General features: G+C 41.1%; 1 protein-coding gene across 1 annotated transcript; it reads right to left on the bottom strand.

The window, feature by feature from the left end:
- C2H21orf91 (chromosome 2 C21orf91 homolog) lies at positions 1-19,490 on the bottom strand. Its single transcript, XM_063150028.1, has 5 exons — positions 19,430-19,490; positions 18,863-18,992; positions 5,953-6,468; positions 2,589-2,651; positions 1-1,019 (listed from the first exon to the last, which is right to left on the bottom strand). Exons 2-5 carry the CDS (start codon positions 18,984-18,986, stop codon positions 859-861), a joined length of 864 nt encoding a protein of 287 aa, XP_063006098.1. The 5' UTR covers positions 18,987-18,992; positions 19,430-19,490; the 3' UTR covers positions 1-858.
- Positions 19,491-19,862: the final 372 nt, after the last annotated feature.

Raw genomic sequence — 19,862 nt, 5'->3', positions numbered from 1 at the left:
TAGTATTACAAATTTATTGAGTTTTGTCAAAGTAATTTTTCAGCATTGAAAATTTCACACATATAAAACAACTTCTATGCATTAAAACCAAAGTATGGATTCTTTTTTTAATTTAAAGCAAATGCTGTGCTTTTTTAAACATCTCATGAACCAAATTCTTCAGTTATAAAGCTGATAAAAATAATTGATACACCACTAGTTTTTTCTTCAACATGTGAAATTCATCTCTTTGGGAAACAATACCTTTTAAAATTGTATCATGAAAGATACAGACCTGAAAAAGGATAAACAATCATACACAAGGCATAAACGTTACACAGAGTAACTCAGACATTTTATAAAGAGATCTGGAAAAGTACCTAAAATAGTGATATTTATTTAGTATAAAATTTCAATAATAAAATATTGCTCATAATAAATAAGAAAACATGAGTTTCATTAATACTGTTCTCCCCTTAAAGCTCTCTTGGATGTAACAGGATCAGACCTGATCAAATTAAAATTTTTATCTTGTCCTCTGTATGAAGGAGGCAGGTTTACAGGCTTCAGGTCATTCTTTGCTAGAAACAATTTTATTATAAACAAAACACAGAATTCATTTCAAGGCTCATGCGTAGTTATGGGAAAAAATAATAATCCCCAAATGTGAATAAACCTTATTACAGCAGATTTTAATACCCAAAATATTTGCCCTTTTTGTTAAACCCAAAGTGGAATAAGACTTCCCACGGATTATGAATACAAAGAGAAAGCTGCCCAAGTTTTCTCAAAAGCTTCTAAATATGGGTGCAGCTGTACTTAAAGGTTATCAATGCTGTTAGGGACAGTTTGCTCTAGGGGGGATGAAGTTGTTTCCCTTTATATGGGGACGTTGGATTTGGTGCCTGCTCTCCCCATCTGCAGGCAGGGCAGCTTGGAGCAGTTCTTGAGCAGCTGCTCGATGGCGATGTGGCGCACGTTGAGCTCCGAGGCCAGCGAGTCCTTCTCCTGCACCTGCTGGGCCAGCTCCTCAAACACATCTGCAACAACAGCACGGGGTCAGTGCACTGGGGCCCTGCACTCACACAGCCTCAGAAGGCAGTGACAAACACCACTGGGGATGCGTGACGGTGTTCACAGGGGTTTTCGGATTGGGGAAGAGACGAGGATCTGACTCCATGTTTCAGAAGGCTTGATTTATTATTTTATGATATATATTACATTAAAATGATACTAAAAGAATAGAAGAAAAGGTTTCATCAGAGGGCTAGCTAAGAATAGAATAGCAAAGAATGATAACAAAAGCTTCTGCCTTGGACAGAGAGTCTAAGCCAGCTGACAGTGATTGGCCATTAATTAGAAACAACTCCATGAGACCAATCACAGATGCACCTGTTGCATTCCATAGCAGCAGATAACCATTGTTTACATTTTGTTCCTGAGGCCCCTCAGCTTCTCAGGAGGAAAAATCCTAAGGAAAGGATTTTCCATAAAAGATGTCTGTGACAGGGAAGAGGCACAGACATTTATTTAAGTGGGATCATGCACAGGAGCTCTGCTTTTCCTAGTTCCAGCACAGCTTTGTATGCACGGCAAACTGAACAGCATCACTTTGTTTCTAGTCATAGACAACCTGAGCCAAGGTGGATTGTCGCAGACATCTTTCATGAAAAATCCTTTCCTTTGGATTTTTCCTCCTGAGAAGCTGACAGGCCTCAGGAACAAAATGCAAACATTGATTATCTGCTGCTGTGGAATGCAACAGGTGCATCTGTGATTGGCCCATGTTGGATGTTTGTAATTAATGGCCAATCACAGTCAGCTGGCTCAGATGGAGAGCCGAGCCACAAGCCTTTGTTATCATTCCTTCTTATTTTATTCTTAGCTAGCCTTCTAAAGAAGTCCTTTCTTCTATTCTTATAGTATAGTTTTAATGTAATATATATCATAAAATAATAAATCAAGCCTTGTGAAACATGGAGTCAGATCCTCATCTCTTCCCTCATTGAAAAACCCCTGTGAACACTGTCACAGAGCTGAGGGGCTCAGCCTGGGGTAAAGGAGGCTCAAGGGGGGACATTATCATTCTCTACAACTGCCTGACCAGGATGCAGCCAGGTGGGATAGGGCTCTTCTCCCAGGTAACGAGTGACAGGATGAGAGGAAATGGTTTAGTTTGCACCCCGCAAAGTTAGATTGGGTATCAGGAAACATTTCTTCATGCACTGAAACAGGCTGCCCAGGAAGTGGTGGAGTCACCATCCCTGGAGGGATTTAACAGACATGGAGATGTGGCATTTAGGAACCACTTGGTTTTGGGGGCACTTAGCAGTGCTGGGTTAATGGCTGCACTTGATGATCTTAAGGGTCATTTTCAACCTTAACAATTCTATGGTTCTAGTCAAATTCTTAAAGAGAATACTGTGCCAATGTGCAGCACCAAAGCAGATTACATAATGAAATCTCTATCACACATTTCCATGCAAAACAAGAGACATCCATTAAAATGTAACTGACAGAAATGCAATCAAAATTTCTTTTTTAAAACCAGACCTTTTTTATGACAAAGCACCACAAACCCAAAACAAAGAGTATTGAAAAATTCTCACCCTGGATTTGCTTGAGCAGTTTTTCATTAAGTTGCTTTAACTCTCCTAGAGTCATTGTAGTCACTGCAACAAAAAAATCTGTTATTACTACTACCAAAGTCACACAAGCATCCCTAAGCAGACTCCTATTTTCTCAAGATTTCTCCTATTTGCATCCTAATAATCAACAGATGCATGGCAGTAAATCAGGCACAACAGTACTTATCAGTGATTTGGGGAAAATTTGAAAAATCTCTCTTTAATGTTGACACAGACAAGGATTTACTTACTCCATTAGAAAACCCTCTCTTCAATGTTAAAAAGGTGGAAAATCAAGCCCTGAAAAGAGTAGCATCCAGAGTCAGAACTGCTTGGCACATTTAGATATTATACTTGGCACTTTTAAATACTATACCCTGCTCCTCTGACTGCAAAACATGACTTCCCCAGTGTAACCCACGAAAGCACATCTGTTTAATTGTGGACAATTAAAAGGGGACAATTCTGAGCTAATTCCTGCTATGTTTCCCAGCCTGCAAGAAGCAGCTTCCTGACAGAATTTTCAGCATGTGGCTCCCTGTTTTGGTCATCAAGGTTTGTGCTTTATGCACACAGGAATAACTTGCACAGTTTCCACTGAGTATCTCAGTGACAAATGATGAAGGACAATCCTGCCTTGATATGAAGACCAGCATATAAAAATAGGTTTCCTTCTGTGCTCCTGGTGAGAACTATAAGATCCTCTGTGTCATTCAAAAACCCTTTTGTATTTCAGGTTGTGTGCATTGATCACCTTCACAGAAAACACACAGAGGAGGGAACTGTGGAAGTGTTCTTCAGTGCCCTTGATCAGCAGCAGGGAATCACTGGTCTGCTTCCTAGGGTTCCCTGAACCCTGCAGTGGGCACACATGGTGCCATGGCTGCTGCTGAGATGCCCTTGTCACCACGGTGAAAAGTGACAATCTGAGCACCACAGGGGGCACTGGCCACTGGCACAAGCTTTAAGACCTTGCAATTCCAAAATACTGCTTTTAAACTTCAGCAAAGCTCTTTCTGCTGCAGCTTAGCAAAGCTCTCATTGCATACTGGAGAGAAAAAATGATGCTGTAGCTTTTTTCCAGAGATTTCTCTGTGCAAAAGGTTTCTACATGGCAAATTTAAAGTCCTGAATTCTGAAAAAGATGGGTTTTAGCTACCCACTGGATTATTTGATTATCCTAAGCCTTCCCTTTCAAACTTTCTCAGAGCTGGCAGTTGTGGGATGTTAAACTGCTGACAGTACTGCCAAGCCAAAGAAGCTGGCAATAGCTAAGACTTGGTACTCAAGACATAATCCCAGCTAAGAATAAAACAGATTCACCTTTCTCCTCCATCAGTCAGGTAAAATGGTGCTCCTGCCTACCTTCAGCTATCAATAAACCTGAAAAGTCCCTTCTCACACTTTACCACTCTTCAAGCACCATAAAAACCCTGACTAAATTTAATATAGTAATTAAGAGCTTAAAATTTCAAGATTTCCCCCCTTTTTATACCCAGTGATAGGATGCTAATTCCCCCTTTCTTCAGTATTTTCACTAACATTTTGTCATCGGGCAGACAGACTTGTTCACATGTTTCATGTGAATGAAACACTGGTTCACATGTTTCATGTGAGTGTTTTGGGACAGGACTGTTTCATGGCGCATTATTCTGATACAGAAGGGAAAGGGAGAAGGAACAGAGCACTGAATTTAAATGGTAAAATATTATTCTATCCACAGCTGAGGCAAACTCTGAAAAAATACTGGCCAAGCTATTTATATTTCCATTAATACTGTTTTTCAGTAGACAGCTATGTTGTTAAGACTGAAAGTATTGCAGTAAGAAGGTACCGAATTCTGGCAGTCTAAGTTTACATCTAACAGACAAACTTAATCATACAGCCTCTAAATGAATGTCTTTTAAAGGTAAATACTGCAAAATACAAGCAAAAATGCCTCAAAGCTGCATTGTGTAGTCAGAAGAAAAAACCTGTTATTGTGCTCAATGCAGATTTAGATTCCCATCCTGAAATCAAAGACTGGGGATAAATTCCCAGTCACTAACTTCAATTAGACAACCCCATAAACCAGGTCAAGCTTCCATAATTCCCCTGTTATATGCTGTCCTGATTTATGTAATGCCAATTTACGACTCCAGTGGACAGGTGGTCAAACAGCCCAGTGTATCTGTTTTGATTTATGGCTTTAAGGCTACTAATTCACTACAAATGCAACATGACACATCATGCAGCAGTTAAGTAAAATCCTTTCATAAAGAATGAGAAATGACTCAGCTTTGCAAGGACAGAGTTGTCAGTTTGTCAAAAAAGAAAAGGGAGGCTAAATAAGCCAATTCCAACTTTTTACAGTACCTCTTTCTCTGACTCTTCTGACATTCTGATTTCATTATTAGCTTGTTTTTCGTCACCTGTTTTTCCCTGGAATATTTTATCAGTGCTTTTGTTTTCTTTCTCAGGTCTTTTGAAATTCAGAAACCCTCTCCAATCACTTTCCTCATCTCCAAATGTAAGAGCGGACATTCACCAGTTCAGGACCAAGCACTGCCTAAAAAGCAGGATGGTAACAGCACATACCTCTAGGAATCTATTCCTAACACATTTCATGCACCCTGATTTCAGAGACACTAAAATATCCTAGCTTTTTCTAAAGATTTCTCCTAGGAAAGAATTAGGGACACTCATTTTCTGTTATTTTCACCATCACCACGGTCATCAAAACATAGTTCAGGTCTTCTGCTACAGCCTTTAAGAGGACATGGTGGCAAAAGAGCCTTCCCAGTTTCTTAAGCTCAAAAAATACAAGACAAAAACAAATCCACTAAAATGCACTGGAAAGTCTGCTGTTATTTCACAAGTTTGTTCTGCTACATGACCTCTAATTTCCCCTGCTGTTTAGGGCAGGCCTCTGTGAAATGGAATTCAGGGCACTGTGCAAGTTCAATAAGAGAGAGATTTGCAGGAGCTGAGTAACCTCCACCTCCACAGGCAGGGCTGTGCAACTCCCAGGAATGACATATGGAAATTAAATGTTCTGCATACATTAGACATGTCCTGTGTCACACTGGGCTACAGCTAAGAGTAAAATAAAATAAAAATAAAATAAAAATAAAGTAAAATAAAGTAAAATAAAATAAAATAATAAAATAAACAAAATAAAATAAAAAAAAAAACCCACCAGTCAAACCACCCTATTTGCTCAGCCAGGTAGCTCTTTTTTCACCATAATTTTTACATGCTGGACTTCAGGCTGAGAATTAATGCTCTGTGGAGACATGAAGTGGTCAACAGGTATTGAAAGAAAGCCCTTGCTTGCTGGGCTGTGTGTAAATGGATGCATACTCACGTTCCTCCCTGCTGTGCTGAGGATGTCTCCTATGAACACTGGCAAGTGAATCCCCTTCAGCTTTTTCAGCTTTCTGGACCTGGCTGCGGTTGGGCCACAAAACGCTGCTGCAGCAGAAGGTAGCACCGAGTCTGAAATCTGTGGATTCTCTTGGTTCCAGCAGAGTCTGTGAGCAGCTTGAGATGCCTCCAGATTTCCCATCTATCCATTTTGCAGAGTATCTAGGTACTGGGGACTCAAACTGTGGGAGTAACTTTCTATCAGTCTGATGTCTGAAGCTAAAAAGCTGGTGTTGGGATGGTTTTGAGCTTTCAGAATCAGAGTCTAAATCCTTGTTTTGTGCATATTGTATGATCCAGTTAATTTTTTTGCTCAAAATATTTTTTACTTCTGCATAAGGACTTCTAGAGAGCTTTGATCGTGGACAGTCCTGATTTGCTATTAAGTGGAATTTTTCAAAGCAGTCTCTGTGCCCCCTTAAAGATCTTGTATGTAGAAGGTCTGACTTTGGAACTCCTGTAAAGACACAACAGAAAGAAGTTCACTTACTGATAATTTTTTAATATCTTAACACACAGGCAACCAAGAAAACAAAAACTTTAGTGATCAGTCTTATCACGGAAGCAAACAAGGGTACATCACAGTCCAAAATTTGTGAAGTTTCCCTCAGACTCGAGTCCTTGTTACACAAAGTGTTCTGCACACCACAATCTCTGGAGCAGGACTTCAGCGTGTGCCTCTTGCTTGGTGACAGAGATGAAGCAAACTGACAACTCCACACACGCTGCATCCCCCCTACACACAAGTGTATAAGCTGCAGAGGTAAAATAAACCCAACTGTGTTCCAGCAAGTTCTATAGAATGATCCTGAAGAGCAGTCTGACAGCACTCATACAAAGCTCTCATCTTTATGCATAATGTTATGAGCCATCTGCTCAAATACTGCAGGGTGCAGGCTTGTCTCATTCAAGTGGTCAAACATAAGTCAGATCTCATAATATATAAACTATAATAATAGTTTATATATAAACTATATAAACTATAATAATAGTTTATTATTTTGCACTGGTACAGGCCTGCAGCCTAGCTAGGGAAGCAAGGTCCAACACTGTCAATGCTTGCCAACATTAAACTGTCCTGAAATTCATTTGAGGTATGTTGGTTTTGGCTAGGATAGAGTTAATTTTTACCTCAGGGTAATATGGGGCTGTGTTTTGGGTTTGCACTGCAGTGTTTTCATTATCACTAAGCAGGGCTTACACAGTCAAGGCCCTTTCTGCCTCTCTCACCACCCTGACAGAGGCTGGGGGCATGCAAGGAGCTGGGGAAGGACACAGGTGGAACAGCTGATCCCAACTGCCCCAAGGGATATCCCACACCAGATGGCATCATGCTCAGTGTATAAAGCTGGGGAACAAGGTGGAAGGGAGGAATGTTTGGAGTGATGGCATTTGTCATCCCAAGTCACCGTTGTGCATGACAGAGCCCTGCTCTCCTGGGGATGGCTGAACACCTGCACAACCATGGGAAACAGTGAATGAATTCCTTATTTTGCTTTGCTTGTGCAGGCAGCTTTTGCTCTCCCTTTAAAACTGTCTTTGTCTCAGCCCACAAGCTGAAATTGTCTCCCCATCCCACTGGGGTTAAACCATGACATCACACAAGATGGATGTTTATTCTCCTCTCTGCTCATCCTCCCTCAAAGACTGTTCAAATAGCTACAGCAGGTAACTCAAACCTCTAAGTAACAGCTAGTGATTGACAGGTTAAAAAGGAACACAATCTGTGAGGATCTGCACTTGGTGAGTGAACACAGATGGTATGAGAAATGACTATTCCAGAAAGTTAATAGTGCCCCACTACAAAATTACTTTCTGCTACTTCAGTGGATATTTATTTTTTCTTCACATACACAGTAGATTCAGAATCCAAGTCCAGAATAATAAACAGTTTGTCATTTATCTCAGTACCCCATATATTATTTGGAAGGGTCTCAATACAATGAAAACCAATTCTGTCAAACAAGTTTGTCACTGCAAATAACAATAACATACCTGTGAACCATAGGTTGAAAGTGCTTAATTTAAAAGTAGTATTTTGAAGTACTTAAAACAACAAACAATGTAACTGGATCTCTGAATCTAGACAACATGAACCAACCTGCAGCAATCCTATATTTTAGCTATTAAAAGTGACTAAAATATAAGAAAACCCATGAAATACAACAGGTAACAAAATCTGATAACAGAGACATTTACAGACAGTCAGAACAAAGCCACATGTTACAACAAGTCTCAGTTCCAGTTGATTTACCCTCTTAAATTCTTGTGGTAAATTGTAATCTCTCCACCCATGCAATTAACAAATGATACAATGTTTTTGTTAAGTTACTGAATCTCACAAAATCGCACCGTACTCTCAAAATTAACCTGAAAAGGTAAAATTTTTAACATGAAACTGAAAACAAACCCAAGCACTTCATTTTGATTATCTCACTTGCTGGTATCTGCTGTTTGAAGTTGGGGAGTTCAAACATCTAGAGTAGCCATCACAAATTGTTGATTTTCCACTCTTTGGGCAGCACTGAAATTTAAGTGCATTATTTTCTGGCTGAGTTCCTGAGAGCGCACACAATTTATGGGGCAAAAATATCTAAAAAACTGGAAAATAAAAGAAAACAGCAGTGGAATTAATTTTGTTCTTAGGAGCAGAGGAAAAGGTAAAATCATGAAAACACATGTTCCTTCTGCTCATGAGGTAACTATTAGAAGAAACAAAACTCAGATACACTCTTTACTCCAGAGGTAAGAGTAAGGGGGCACTTTATTCCTCCTTTCAGTGGGCAGTCAAGATTCTCCACATCTCAAAATACTTATCAACCACTTTCAGCAAACAAATAACTTTTCTTAAACTTTGCATAATCTGCTGCCTACTTGCAATGCTATTTTACCTCTTTATGGAGACTTAAAAAACCCCATCAAACATTTCTATTAAAAACAAGAAAGACAAGTCACTTGTTTTCATGGCTTATCAGCACCATTTAAATAAAGCAAGCCTGCTTAACTCAAGTAGCATGATGGAAACCTTAAGTCTTTAAGCCATCAAGGGAAAGCAAACACTGTCAAGTGAAATTATAAGGCAAATATATTCACAGCACTACAAACCCTAGAAAACTAGAGTGATTTGTTGAATGTTACTTGCTTTACCCAAGTGATTCTTCAATATTCTACTTTGCTGCTGCTCATAGTGCTTTCTTTTACTTATAGAAAATAATCAATGGGCTGAAAAACATGCTTTGCACAATTTTCCACACAATAATGCTCAGGAACCCACTTAACAAACACATCTGCACAATAAATGACAGAATACTGATGGTATAATTTATAAAAAGAAATTCCTTTGAGGCTGCTTCATTATTTCAATGAGAATTAATGTTACTTGTCCAGTAGGAGAGGAGCATAAGACCACACAAAATAGCCAGCACATAAATTGTTACACAAAGAAAGAACAAGTGCAGCATGACCTCATGAAGCCCCAAATGAATTATGTCCAAGTCTTAAGCTCAAGGTTATTCAAGTATTTCCTTCTGATGAATTTATCTTTTAAGAGTTCTGAACATTGCTAACTTCCCCATTCTAAAGGCACGCTGCTCAAAGAGATCTGTTTTATCTGAACTCAGTAATAGAGTGCCTGAAATGAGCAATTATTACAGAAGAAATAAAAAGCTACTTCAAGATTTTAAGCTTTGCTATTTATATGCCATAATGTCCCTCTTTCTGAGCACAGGGCAGGCTATTGCAAAACCCTTCCACTACACAGAATTTACATCCTACCCCTTCTCTTATTCCACCACAAAACCCTCAAAGGGGTCCTATCTAAGGAATCTTGAATAAAGTAAGGAACTGAAAATGTGCAAATCCAAACCAGTTTTGCAGAGAACTGCTAACAGACCTGCTTCAGCTTTCACAGAACTGGTTTGGATTTTTACTGTGACAATCACACACAAAACTAAAACAACCATCCACCTCTCTTTTGTCCTAAGGTGACAATTAGTCCTTTCCCATGCAGAGAACATCAGCCACAACCTTCTGGAAGAGCTGAGCAGGGACAGCAGCTGCAGTGCCAGCACAAACTAACAACCACACACCAGAATCACGGCAAGTTAGGGGATGGTTCTCTGCAACAAATCCTTCTGTTGTGGGCAATACCATCAGCCTCATGAGGCAGAAAAGATGTCCCCTTCTTTTTGGGAAGATTTCATGCTCCACTCAGGCTACTTCATATTTTTCCCTTCATCATAACTGCAGAAAAAGCTACAATCTGGTGAGCTGGCATGGACAGAGTGATATATATAAAAATCATTCAGTTTTATTGCTTTATTCAAAACAGATTAATAAAGCATGACAAGACTTCTGTACAAAACAAGAAGCAACACTGTAATTTTGATAAACAGCTATTGTGAGTTTCGGGGACTTTCACAGGGTTTCAGTTCTGTCTCCGCATTTCTGTTTGCCAATATCAGCCTCAATCTTTGCTACTTTTTGTCTGGTTCTTCAAATCTGCAATCATGAAACCATCAACTTCCCCTCCCCACTCCCCCACTTGCAGGTATGTATATTTGCTCCTTGTCTTACTTTCCAAGAACAAGACTGCAGACTATGTCCAAGTACACTCTAATTTTCATGTTTACTTTTTCAGAGAAGGAAAAAAACCCTCAAAAAGCGACAAAAATACCCCACCCACCAACCATGCAGAGAAGAAAAGTTTAATTTGCAGGGCAAAAAAAAAAAAATCCCACAGAATTCACTAATATCTAGAAGATCATATCTAACAAACTTAAGACAGAGCAGATGCTATTAGGAAACAAGCTCATGCCAGAGATCATTCCTCAAGTGCACATGATTCACAGGCTGATGCCAAACCTCCAGACAAATCATAAAACAGCACAACTGCTTACAATCCATTGTTTGTTTCTGATTCTAGTACCTCATGTGTCCTAGATGAAATATGAACATATCACTTCACTCAACAATATCTTTGCATACTGACTTGAAGAACAGGACTTCCTCCATAAGTGCCTAATGCTTAGGGAAAAAAAAAACCTCAACCCAAACCCTGGCTTTTAATTTATAAGCCATGCAAGGCAGCCAGTCAACATGACTCCTAATCCACTCCTACAAGGTAATTCTGTAAATGCATGACTAGCAATCAGGCAGTTTAATACATATATTTTTTAACTTCTATTTATTCCTAACTGTAAAGAAGCTGAGGAGGGAGAATATTTACAAGATAACCAGGTGAGCAATCACTACTCAACAAATTCTACCCCATTTCAAGGCATTTGTACTTGAAAGTAAATGAGTTTTGATCATTAATTAAAGTTTTTTGCTTTCTGGCTCTTTTGAGGGTAAGAAACCTACAAAGACAATTTCTGCCTTTGCAACTGATTCACTGAGAACCTTCTTCATTATAAAGACAGAACTAAAAGTGAAATCATTGCTCATAAGGGCAAGTGAAATGTTTGTTTATATAAAGCTGGCTAGCAGAGTTGTCCTATTTGGAGATTATATTACTAATCAACAAGTCCAATTCAAAAGGAATGTTCTTGAATAACAAGATTATTCCATATCCCTTCACAAATGTTTCCATAGAATAAATAAATCAGTGATCATTAGCCTGCTTATCTTCAACAGTGAGTTTTTTTTCATTTGTCTGCTATTCTCTTAAAAAAAACCAACAAAATAACAACCAAACTTATTTGGTCTTTCAGATCCATCAGTTGGAAATAAGCTTACATTCCCCTCTTAGCATTTTCTAATGTGCTGCTGTAAACTAATTTATTTTTTGCAATGGTGAATAGCAGCTGAAGTAGAAAATCCTCCCTGAATCTAAGATGAACTAAAATTAACAGGAATATTTGTAGACACATGATTAGTCAATGAAAAGTTTGTAGTATGCCATTAGTTACTTAAAGCCTCCTTCAAGAATTTACAAATACTTATGGGTAAGATTTATACCTGAGCATCTCTTCTGCCTCCAGTTTGAGTTGGCTGTGGAGACCTAACAGGTAACAGGTAATTCCTTCACAGGCAGTGAAGAAATGCTTGTCAGGCAAAATTCACCTCATCTGAAACACTGAACTACAAAGAGATTTGTGACAGACACCTCTGCCCTTCTCCTTTCCCCCTAGAGTAAGCAAGAACCCTTGCCTGTGGCTGCTCACTTTCAGAGCCCTGGTCCTCACTGTGTGCTCCCAGATGTTCCAGCTGCTGCTCCCCTCAGCAGCACTCTGTACACAGGGATGTTCAGCCAGCTCATGCAACAGCTCCTGGACATGTGTGAGTGTCCCCTGGGAGCACAAAGGTCAGATGAGCCCCAGTGTGGTTTACCTTGTGTGCAGACACAAAGGCTTCACAAGACACTCAATGCTCATGCCTGTTTATTTTAAGCCACTGCTGCTTACCAAGGGTGCCGAAAGAGGGGGGCTCCCAGAAAAGCAGATCCCAAGACCTGCTCAAAATGCATGAGACAGAAGCAGCCCATGATAACCTAAGACAACAAGTTATCCACATGTCTAAATGACAAAAACCTGATACTCTTCAGCTGTACAATTCTGCCAACACTGAAAAGCAGGATCATTAGAGATGTGCATCTCCAGTACATCTGCTTGACAAGATGTAAAGCCAACTGCTATTTTTAAGGGTTTACATGCAATCTCATTTGAGAGTTAAATCTTATGATTTATTAGACTGGCTAGAAGGAAGATGCCAGTGCCATTCATTAACTTCTAAAACCAGACACTTTGCAAATACTAGATATTATCTTGTTCATAAATTAAAGTTCTCTCCTCGCTTTCATATGATAATGCCAGTACTTTCCATACATCAAGTGTGCACACAAATCACCTCCCACTTCATTCCTATCAGCTCATTTGTATTTTAGCACAGAGCAAAGATATCAGACAGAACAGAAATCCAGCTGGCCCCTTAAATATATTTTCAAAAATCATGTTCCTTATAAACTACTTTACTAAGAAGAATTTGTATTAAACAAAGCAATGACTGGCGAAAATTTCACTACTGAAAATATTATATCACATAGTTTGCAAGAATAAACAGTTAAATAGACCTAGAAGAGAGTAGAAATCATAAACTGGTATTTCTGCAGTCTGGATGATGCCAGGTAACATAAATACTCAATTATCTTGTTGGCATGGACAAACCTCCCAAATCTGCACATGAAGAATGCAAAAATGCTTTTATTGAACCAGCTCCACATCTTAGCATTACTCAGTGGTACTTGTACAGCATTCAGAGTAAGAAGAGCATCTCCAATCATGCTCTGACTTGAATTTGTAGTTAAGAGCTTCAGTGTAAACTGCAGCTAATTTCACATGTCCATTCAACTTTGCAGAAATGAGTCATACCCCTGGCCTGCAAATGCTACCTTGAAACAAGTTCTCATCTGTCTAGTTTAAAGAGCAACGATGGAAATTTTTATCTTTTATTGCCAGAATAATCTATTTTACTGTTTATCATTTCATTAACACTGAAAAAATAGGGATGTGTAATATTCTGGAACAGAATTAAATCAGTGATTTCCACTTGTTTCAACTATACCTTACAACACATTTTAGTTCAGTGAGATATTCTTCTGTAGGGTGTAAAAAGGAGAAAAAACCCTGAAATTCAAATGCTTACAGTAACGTTTGCAACAACTAAACCCACCCCCTCCTTTTTTTTTTTTTTTTTTTTTAATGAACACAGAATGAGAAAATTATACAAGATTTTATAGACCTTAACAGGAAAAAAGCTGTGTGGCAAGACAGATTTATTTATAACATCCTTGTCTCAAACTGGAGACTCAGATGCACTAACCTGATGCTGAAATTGCCTCAAAGCTGAGTCTACCAGCACTTTAAAGGACCATGGAAACCTAACTACCTCAACATAAATCAGGGGAATGGATGCCCAGTACTTTCACTGTCTCTTATATTACAGGACCTGGGATGGGAGCTGTCATTTGCTATTCAGCTGCTCAGCTCTAAACAGAAATGGAAGTGAGTCAGTCTGCTTGTCAGCCAGCACTCTCCAAGATATTATTGTTGCTAGCAGCACTGGACAAGCAAAAGAGTAAAAAATCATCTCAAACAATCACATTTTCCACTTCTATTACGATTTGCCTCCATTACAACTCTTGAATGTGAGGAAATGCAGGTTTTTAAATAATTCTTCATTAAGAAATACCAGCATAAACCCAATTAAAGCCAGATACACTATGTAAAGTAATGTAAAGGTAAGTCATAATTGTGATAGACTTCTAAGTTTGATGTTGAATATCTTGAAGCTGGAATTTCCACAGGTGTCCAGAGGATCCCAGGACACAGCTGCCTTGTGCAATGCCCTCCCATGGGAAGACACCTGAACACCTCTAAGCAGCCCCACAGGCAGGAGCCTCTGGCTGCTGCTGAGTGAGGGGTGAGACAGGGGATACACAATCACACAGAGCCACAGACTGGCTCGGGCTGGAAGGAACCCTAAAGATCATCTCACTGCAACACCTTCCACTAGAGCAGGGTGCTCAGAGCTCCATCTCACCTGTCCTAAAAACACTTCTAGGGATGGGAGCATCCACAACTTGGAAATGCTACAACCAGAGTTTCAAAACACCATATTCAGGCAGAGGATTTTGTTTTGTTGATGTATACATTTACAGACAGTTTTTATACATACACAAGCATGTATTTTTCAGTTTTCATGCATTTCTCCCCATCCTTGGTATCACTGCAGATTTGTTAGTACTGTATCTCTGCTAGCAGAGTTCAGTATTTTCTCATATGCTAATGAAATTAAAAAGAAGAACTTTGTTTCCACTAACACACAACACGTGATTTCCTGGCTTATGCAAACCAGTCACAGATGAATTTAAAACATTTCCTGTTTCAATCCACTGATTACTACTGTGACACCCACTCAGAAAAGCAAACAATGCACCCTCTCTGATACTCCCTTCATCTGTACAAGGCAAACAAAGCCCAACATTGAAGCCCAGCAGATCCTGCCCACCAGGATATTCTAAACCCCATGTACAACTTTAAAAACACTGCCCACAATCAGCTTCATTTTTCAAAATGCTTAGTATTTCACATGTAAGTGCTTTGCATATTTTAAACCTTAAGAAGCACATTAATATTCTGTTGTATCATCTGACTGTGAACCTTCAGACACAAAAGCCAGTTTGGCAACAGAAGTATTCAGGTGCAGCTTAGTACACTCAGCTTCCCTGAGTGTGAATCCTCAAACTGAGTGAGCTGGATGAGCCAGTACAACTGGAAAAAAATACTGCCCTTTGCAGAGACAACACTGCTCTCACCCCTTCTAGGCTGAACACCAGAACCACTAAACTCTGCTGAGCATGTTGCTCTTTCCTTGCTCAAGAAAGATAGATGACATTTAACAGGGTTAAGTTTAAACCTGCATGTTGGCTTTGGTTATTCCAATGCCCACGTTTGGAATATGTGGGCATCTCTTTTCTTCTCCCCTTTCTATCACTCTTTCAGTCACCTTCAGAGAAATAGATCCTATAATCCATATGTATCCCTCCTGAATAAATTCTGGGACAGACACCACAGCTGATCTCCCAGTTACACTCAAATCAGCAGCTTCTGTGAATTAACACAACTTAGTAAAAAGCATAATCACAGTTTATTTCACTAAAATACTAAAAATCTATTATTAGAAAAATAATGATGGAGACCTGATATCTGATAAAAATGAAAGGTTTTATGGCACAGTTAACTGACTTCCTTAAATAGAAATTCAACAGTTATTTAATCAAGACAGAAGACAGATTAAGCTTTCTGTATAGCAGTATTCTCTATAAAGGACTATAAAAGAAACACAATTTTCCCCCCAGTTATGTAACACTACCAAGATACCGTCCAAACATAATAAAGGTTACAAATAAACACTCCAAAGTCAGGAAAGTAAGGGCTGAGCCATGTCATAATATTAATCCAGACTTGAATCATTATTAGAGATGGGGATGGTCTCCAATCCCCCATTTCTAATTCCTCTTCTAACTGACCCAAGCCAATCAACAACAATCAGCCAATCTCAACCATCGAGACACAGGCAAACCTGTCCAGCTGCTGAACTCACAGATGCCAGGAGCTGCAGAGATTCACCACCACCAGATTACACTGTAATTAAGTGCAGCTAAGTAAATTATATTTCTGTAGTATTTTGTTCACAGACATTTGAGAAAGTCTGTTTCGAGGGTTCAGTTGCATCAGTTCCCAGTACATGGATTTGCCATCTCCAGGTTTAAGCAGTCACATGCTGCTGGCATGAGGGGAAACAGAACTGTCTTCAGCAGTTTTGTTAATATGATGCCCTGCTAAAAAAAGAAAAAAGCCTACTTCCAGAATTTCATACCCAGACTCAGATATTTAGGTCAGAAAAGACCTTCAAGATCACCGAGTCCAACTGCACACCCAGGATTGCCAAGCCCACTGCTGGTCCTTGCACATCCATCTGCAATTCTCCTTTCTATCCCAACCCAGCTGCTGGTGCAGACTGCATGGTCAGGAAAGATGGAAGAGGTGCCACACATTCCAACTGAGTCAGACAGCACTTACCACATGGAAGCTAACAGGGTGCTGCAAACTGTGGGAGTACTCAAGCATCCTGCAAGATGCTGAGCTGTGACTAATAGCCTGCCTGCTCTCCAACAGCAGCTATTTCCTGCTTCTCCGAGGGAGCAGCTCCACACCAAAAATGAGCAAGCCTGAGTTAGCTGTTGCATGAGTATCTTTTTTAGAATTGCCTACTTCACTTCCTGAAATATTTAATTTATGTATGGGTTTTAATTGCTGGCAGTTTTAAATATGATGCTGCATAAAAAGACAAACGACCAGCGAGATCGACACTCGTTTGGAAGTGTGGGATAACACATCCACAGGAGTTGGTGCAACTTGCAGCTGATTCTGTTCAACAAGGTTTAATGCATCTCAACTCCATTAAAACATAACCAGGAGGTCAGTGTGAAAACATCCAGCATAAAACACTGTGCTTTAGTGAATTACAGTTCGTGCTGTACCCAGGGCTGCAAAAAGACTTAGAAAAATCAGACTTTGTCACAAAAAAATACAGGAATGTAGAGATAGGTCAAAAGTAGGAAAAGTGTGACCAGAGGTATGGTAAAGAGCAGACTCATGCAGTAGTTCAGCTAAAAAGCCTTATAATGACTCTATATAAAAAGTCATTGACACATCCTCTGCCACTTTTAAGCCTCTCCTCCCTAGGAGCAGTAACAGAACATCTTTTCAAAGTGGCACACAAAAGAGAGACTATCAGAAATTGAGGCATTTTGATGTTAACATGATCAAAGATATGTATACTTTTATTATGCAAAATAAAAGAATGGCCTATAACTTCAGGGAAGCTTTTATCACTATTCTATTCCATGCAGCCTCCTTTTAAACTTAACTGGAAATTTAGAAGATTATGTAAAGGTTTCCACAGATTAAGTCTTTCCTAGCACCAAGGCTATTTAGAGCAAAAAATCCCAAACCTATTCCACTTAAAACACATGATCACTTTGTAAAGTCACAGCCATAACAAGCAGCTTTGACAAATCCACAGCTTATCTCAAACAACAGAGCACAGAAACCATCCAGCAATTTTTAATGTGTTCTATCACTTTCAACACTTTCAAAACAAAACTAGATTAGCAGTGTAATGGAAGCACTTAATTCTCAGTGTGCTGGTATGTTTTCAAAGCCTACAGAGAGAAACATCCTCTCTCCATATTGAGAAGTCTAAACCTAACATTCCAAAGCAGTAAGAAAACTCAAAGAAACTGACTTAGGTTAGACAGCTGCTCTTGAGTTTCAACAAAAACTACAAGTACACAGGCATGTCTCTTCTAAACAAAAGGAAAAACATGCCAATTACCTCTGAAGTATCAGAGTAGTGTTCACATTGAAATACACTGCCTCTACTAGCAACAAAAGTCTACTACCTGTTATCAAGAAATGAGAACAGAAATGATGGGACTAATCACATAACACTGTTGAGATCCTCATATTCAGTTGCCTCACAGCAACATAAATTACTCTGGGTAGTCATATCTACATAAAATTGGCAAAGATCACTCTATGTAAGGGGAAGAAGTTATTTTGCTGCTCCCAAGACAAGCAATTTGACTTAAAAAGGGACAAAAATAATCTACTGCTCATTCTTGCATGAAGAAAAGCAACAAGATGGGGAAATTCTTTACCAAAACTGGTTTAAAATTTTGAAAATACTATTCTGGAGACCAAAATGGCTCTACAAGATTAGTGTTTTAAAAGATGGCAAAAATTCCTACTTTACAATCTGCTGGCTTTAGGAAGCTTTGCTAATGAATCGTGTTTTATCACACTACACATACCAACACTTCATGAAAACGAATTTCGAAATTTGTTTCATAATTTCAAAAAGAAAATATGAAAACAATAATTCCATTCCCCTGAGCAGATCTAGTGAAAGCAAAGTGATCTGCTTCCAAAAACCCTGAATATCATGCTATAAAATTTGCAACTTAAGCTTGCTTTATACACAGACCCCCTCTAATTATTGAGCAAATAAAGGCAGAACATGATTCAGACCCCAAGTCCAACATCAGCGGTCTAATGCTAGGAGATGGAATAAAAACACCAGGGCATTCCAGAGGCTCTGGAAAGAGAGGGCTCATCTTCACATCTGGAGGAGCAGCACCCACCTTTAGAGCTAGAAAACAAACTGATATCAAACTTTATCTACAGACAGGCGTTTCCAAACCGGCGGAAGCTTTGGAGGAGCCGTCTGTGCGCTCAGCCCCGGCCGGGCCGGCCCAGCAAGGCTCCCGCTCCCACGGAATCTCTCACCTTCGATGTTCAGCTCGAAACAGACGTGGCAGAAGGAGAGCGTTTCCTTCTCGGTGCCCAGCTTGCAGACGCTGCAGATGTTGTCATCGTCCAAGTCGATGCTCACGAACTGCTCCTCGTTCATAGTGCCCTGCGGAGGGGGACACGGCACGGCGGGGTCACTGCGGGGCCACCCGGGGAGGGCCCGCAGCCGAGGGGAGGGCCCGCAGCGGGGCGGGAGCGTCCCGGCAAAGTTTCCCTTCCGAGAAACGGAGGCCAGGCCGCACGGACCGAGATTCCCCCTTCCCTCGCCCGAAGGCTGCCCCGTCCCGTCCTGATCCCCAGCAACTCCATCACCAGCTCCATCAGCGCTGCCCCTTCGCTCCCTCCACTCCTCCCTCCCTCCCTCTCTCCGCGCACCAGCGGCGCGGGCGCCCCTCCACCGCCCGTACCGCGATACCCCCGGCTCTGCCCTAACCCCTACCGCTAATCCTACCCCGGTCCCGTATCCCAGCCCAGGTCCCGTATCCCAGCCCCGGCACCCAATGCCAGCCCCGATCCCCAATGCCAGCCCCGATCCCCTCTCACCGCCGCCCGCCCCGGCCGCGCTCCGCTTTGTCCGCCCTCCCGCGCCGCCGCCGCCGCTCTCGGCGCCGGGCACCGCCCGCCGCTTCGGGCCGGCACCACCGCCCGGCGGCACGGGGGGACACCGGGGGGCTCGGACCGCGCCCCGCCGCACCCGGGCGGCTGGAGTGGCCTCGGAGCTGGGCAGCGAAACGCGATGAGCCAGGAGCTCCCGTTGTCCCCGAGTCTCCGGGCGGGCAGGGCGGCGGAGAGAGGCCGCGCTCCCCCCGCAGCAGTTGGTCTGCGCCGCGCGGGCGGCGGGCGGGCGGGGCTCCTGTCGCGACTGGGGCTGCCCGGCGTGACTCACGCGGAGCGCGGCTGCACCACTGGCACTGATGCTGAGCGCGCTCCTGTCGCGACTGACTCACCCGGAGCGCGGCTGCACCACTGGCACTGA

Source organism: Melospiza melodia, chromosome 2 (genome assembly GCF_035770615.1).
Source record: "Melospiza melodia melodia isolate bMelMel2 chromosome 2, bMelMel2.pri, whole genome shotgun sequence".
Lineage (NCBI taxonomy): Eukaryota > Metazoa > Chordata > Aves > Passeriformes > Passerellidae > Melospiza > Melospiza melodia.
The sequence above is the reverse complement of the archived record's forward strand: the minus strand, read 5'-3'. Positions and strand labels throughout refer to the sequence as shown.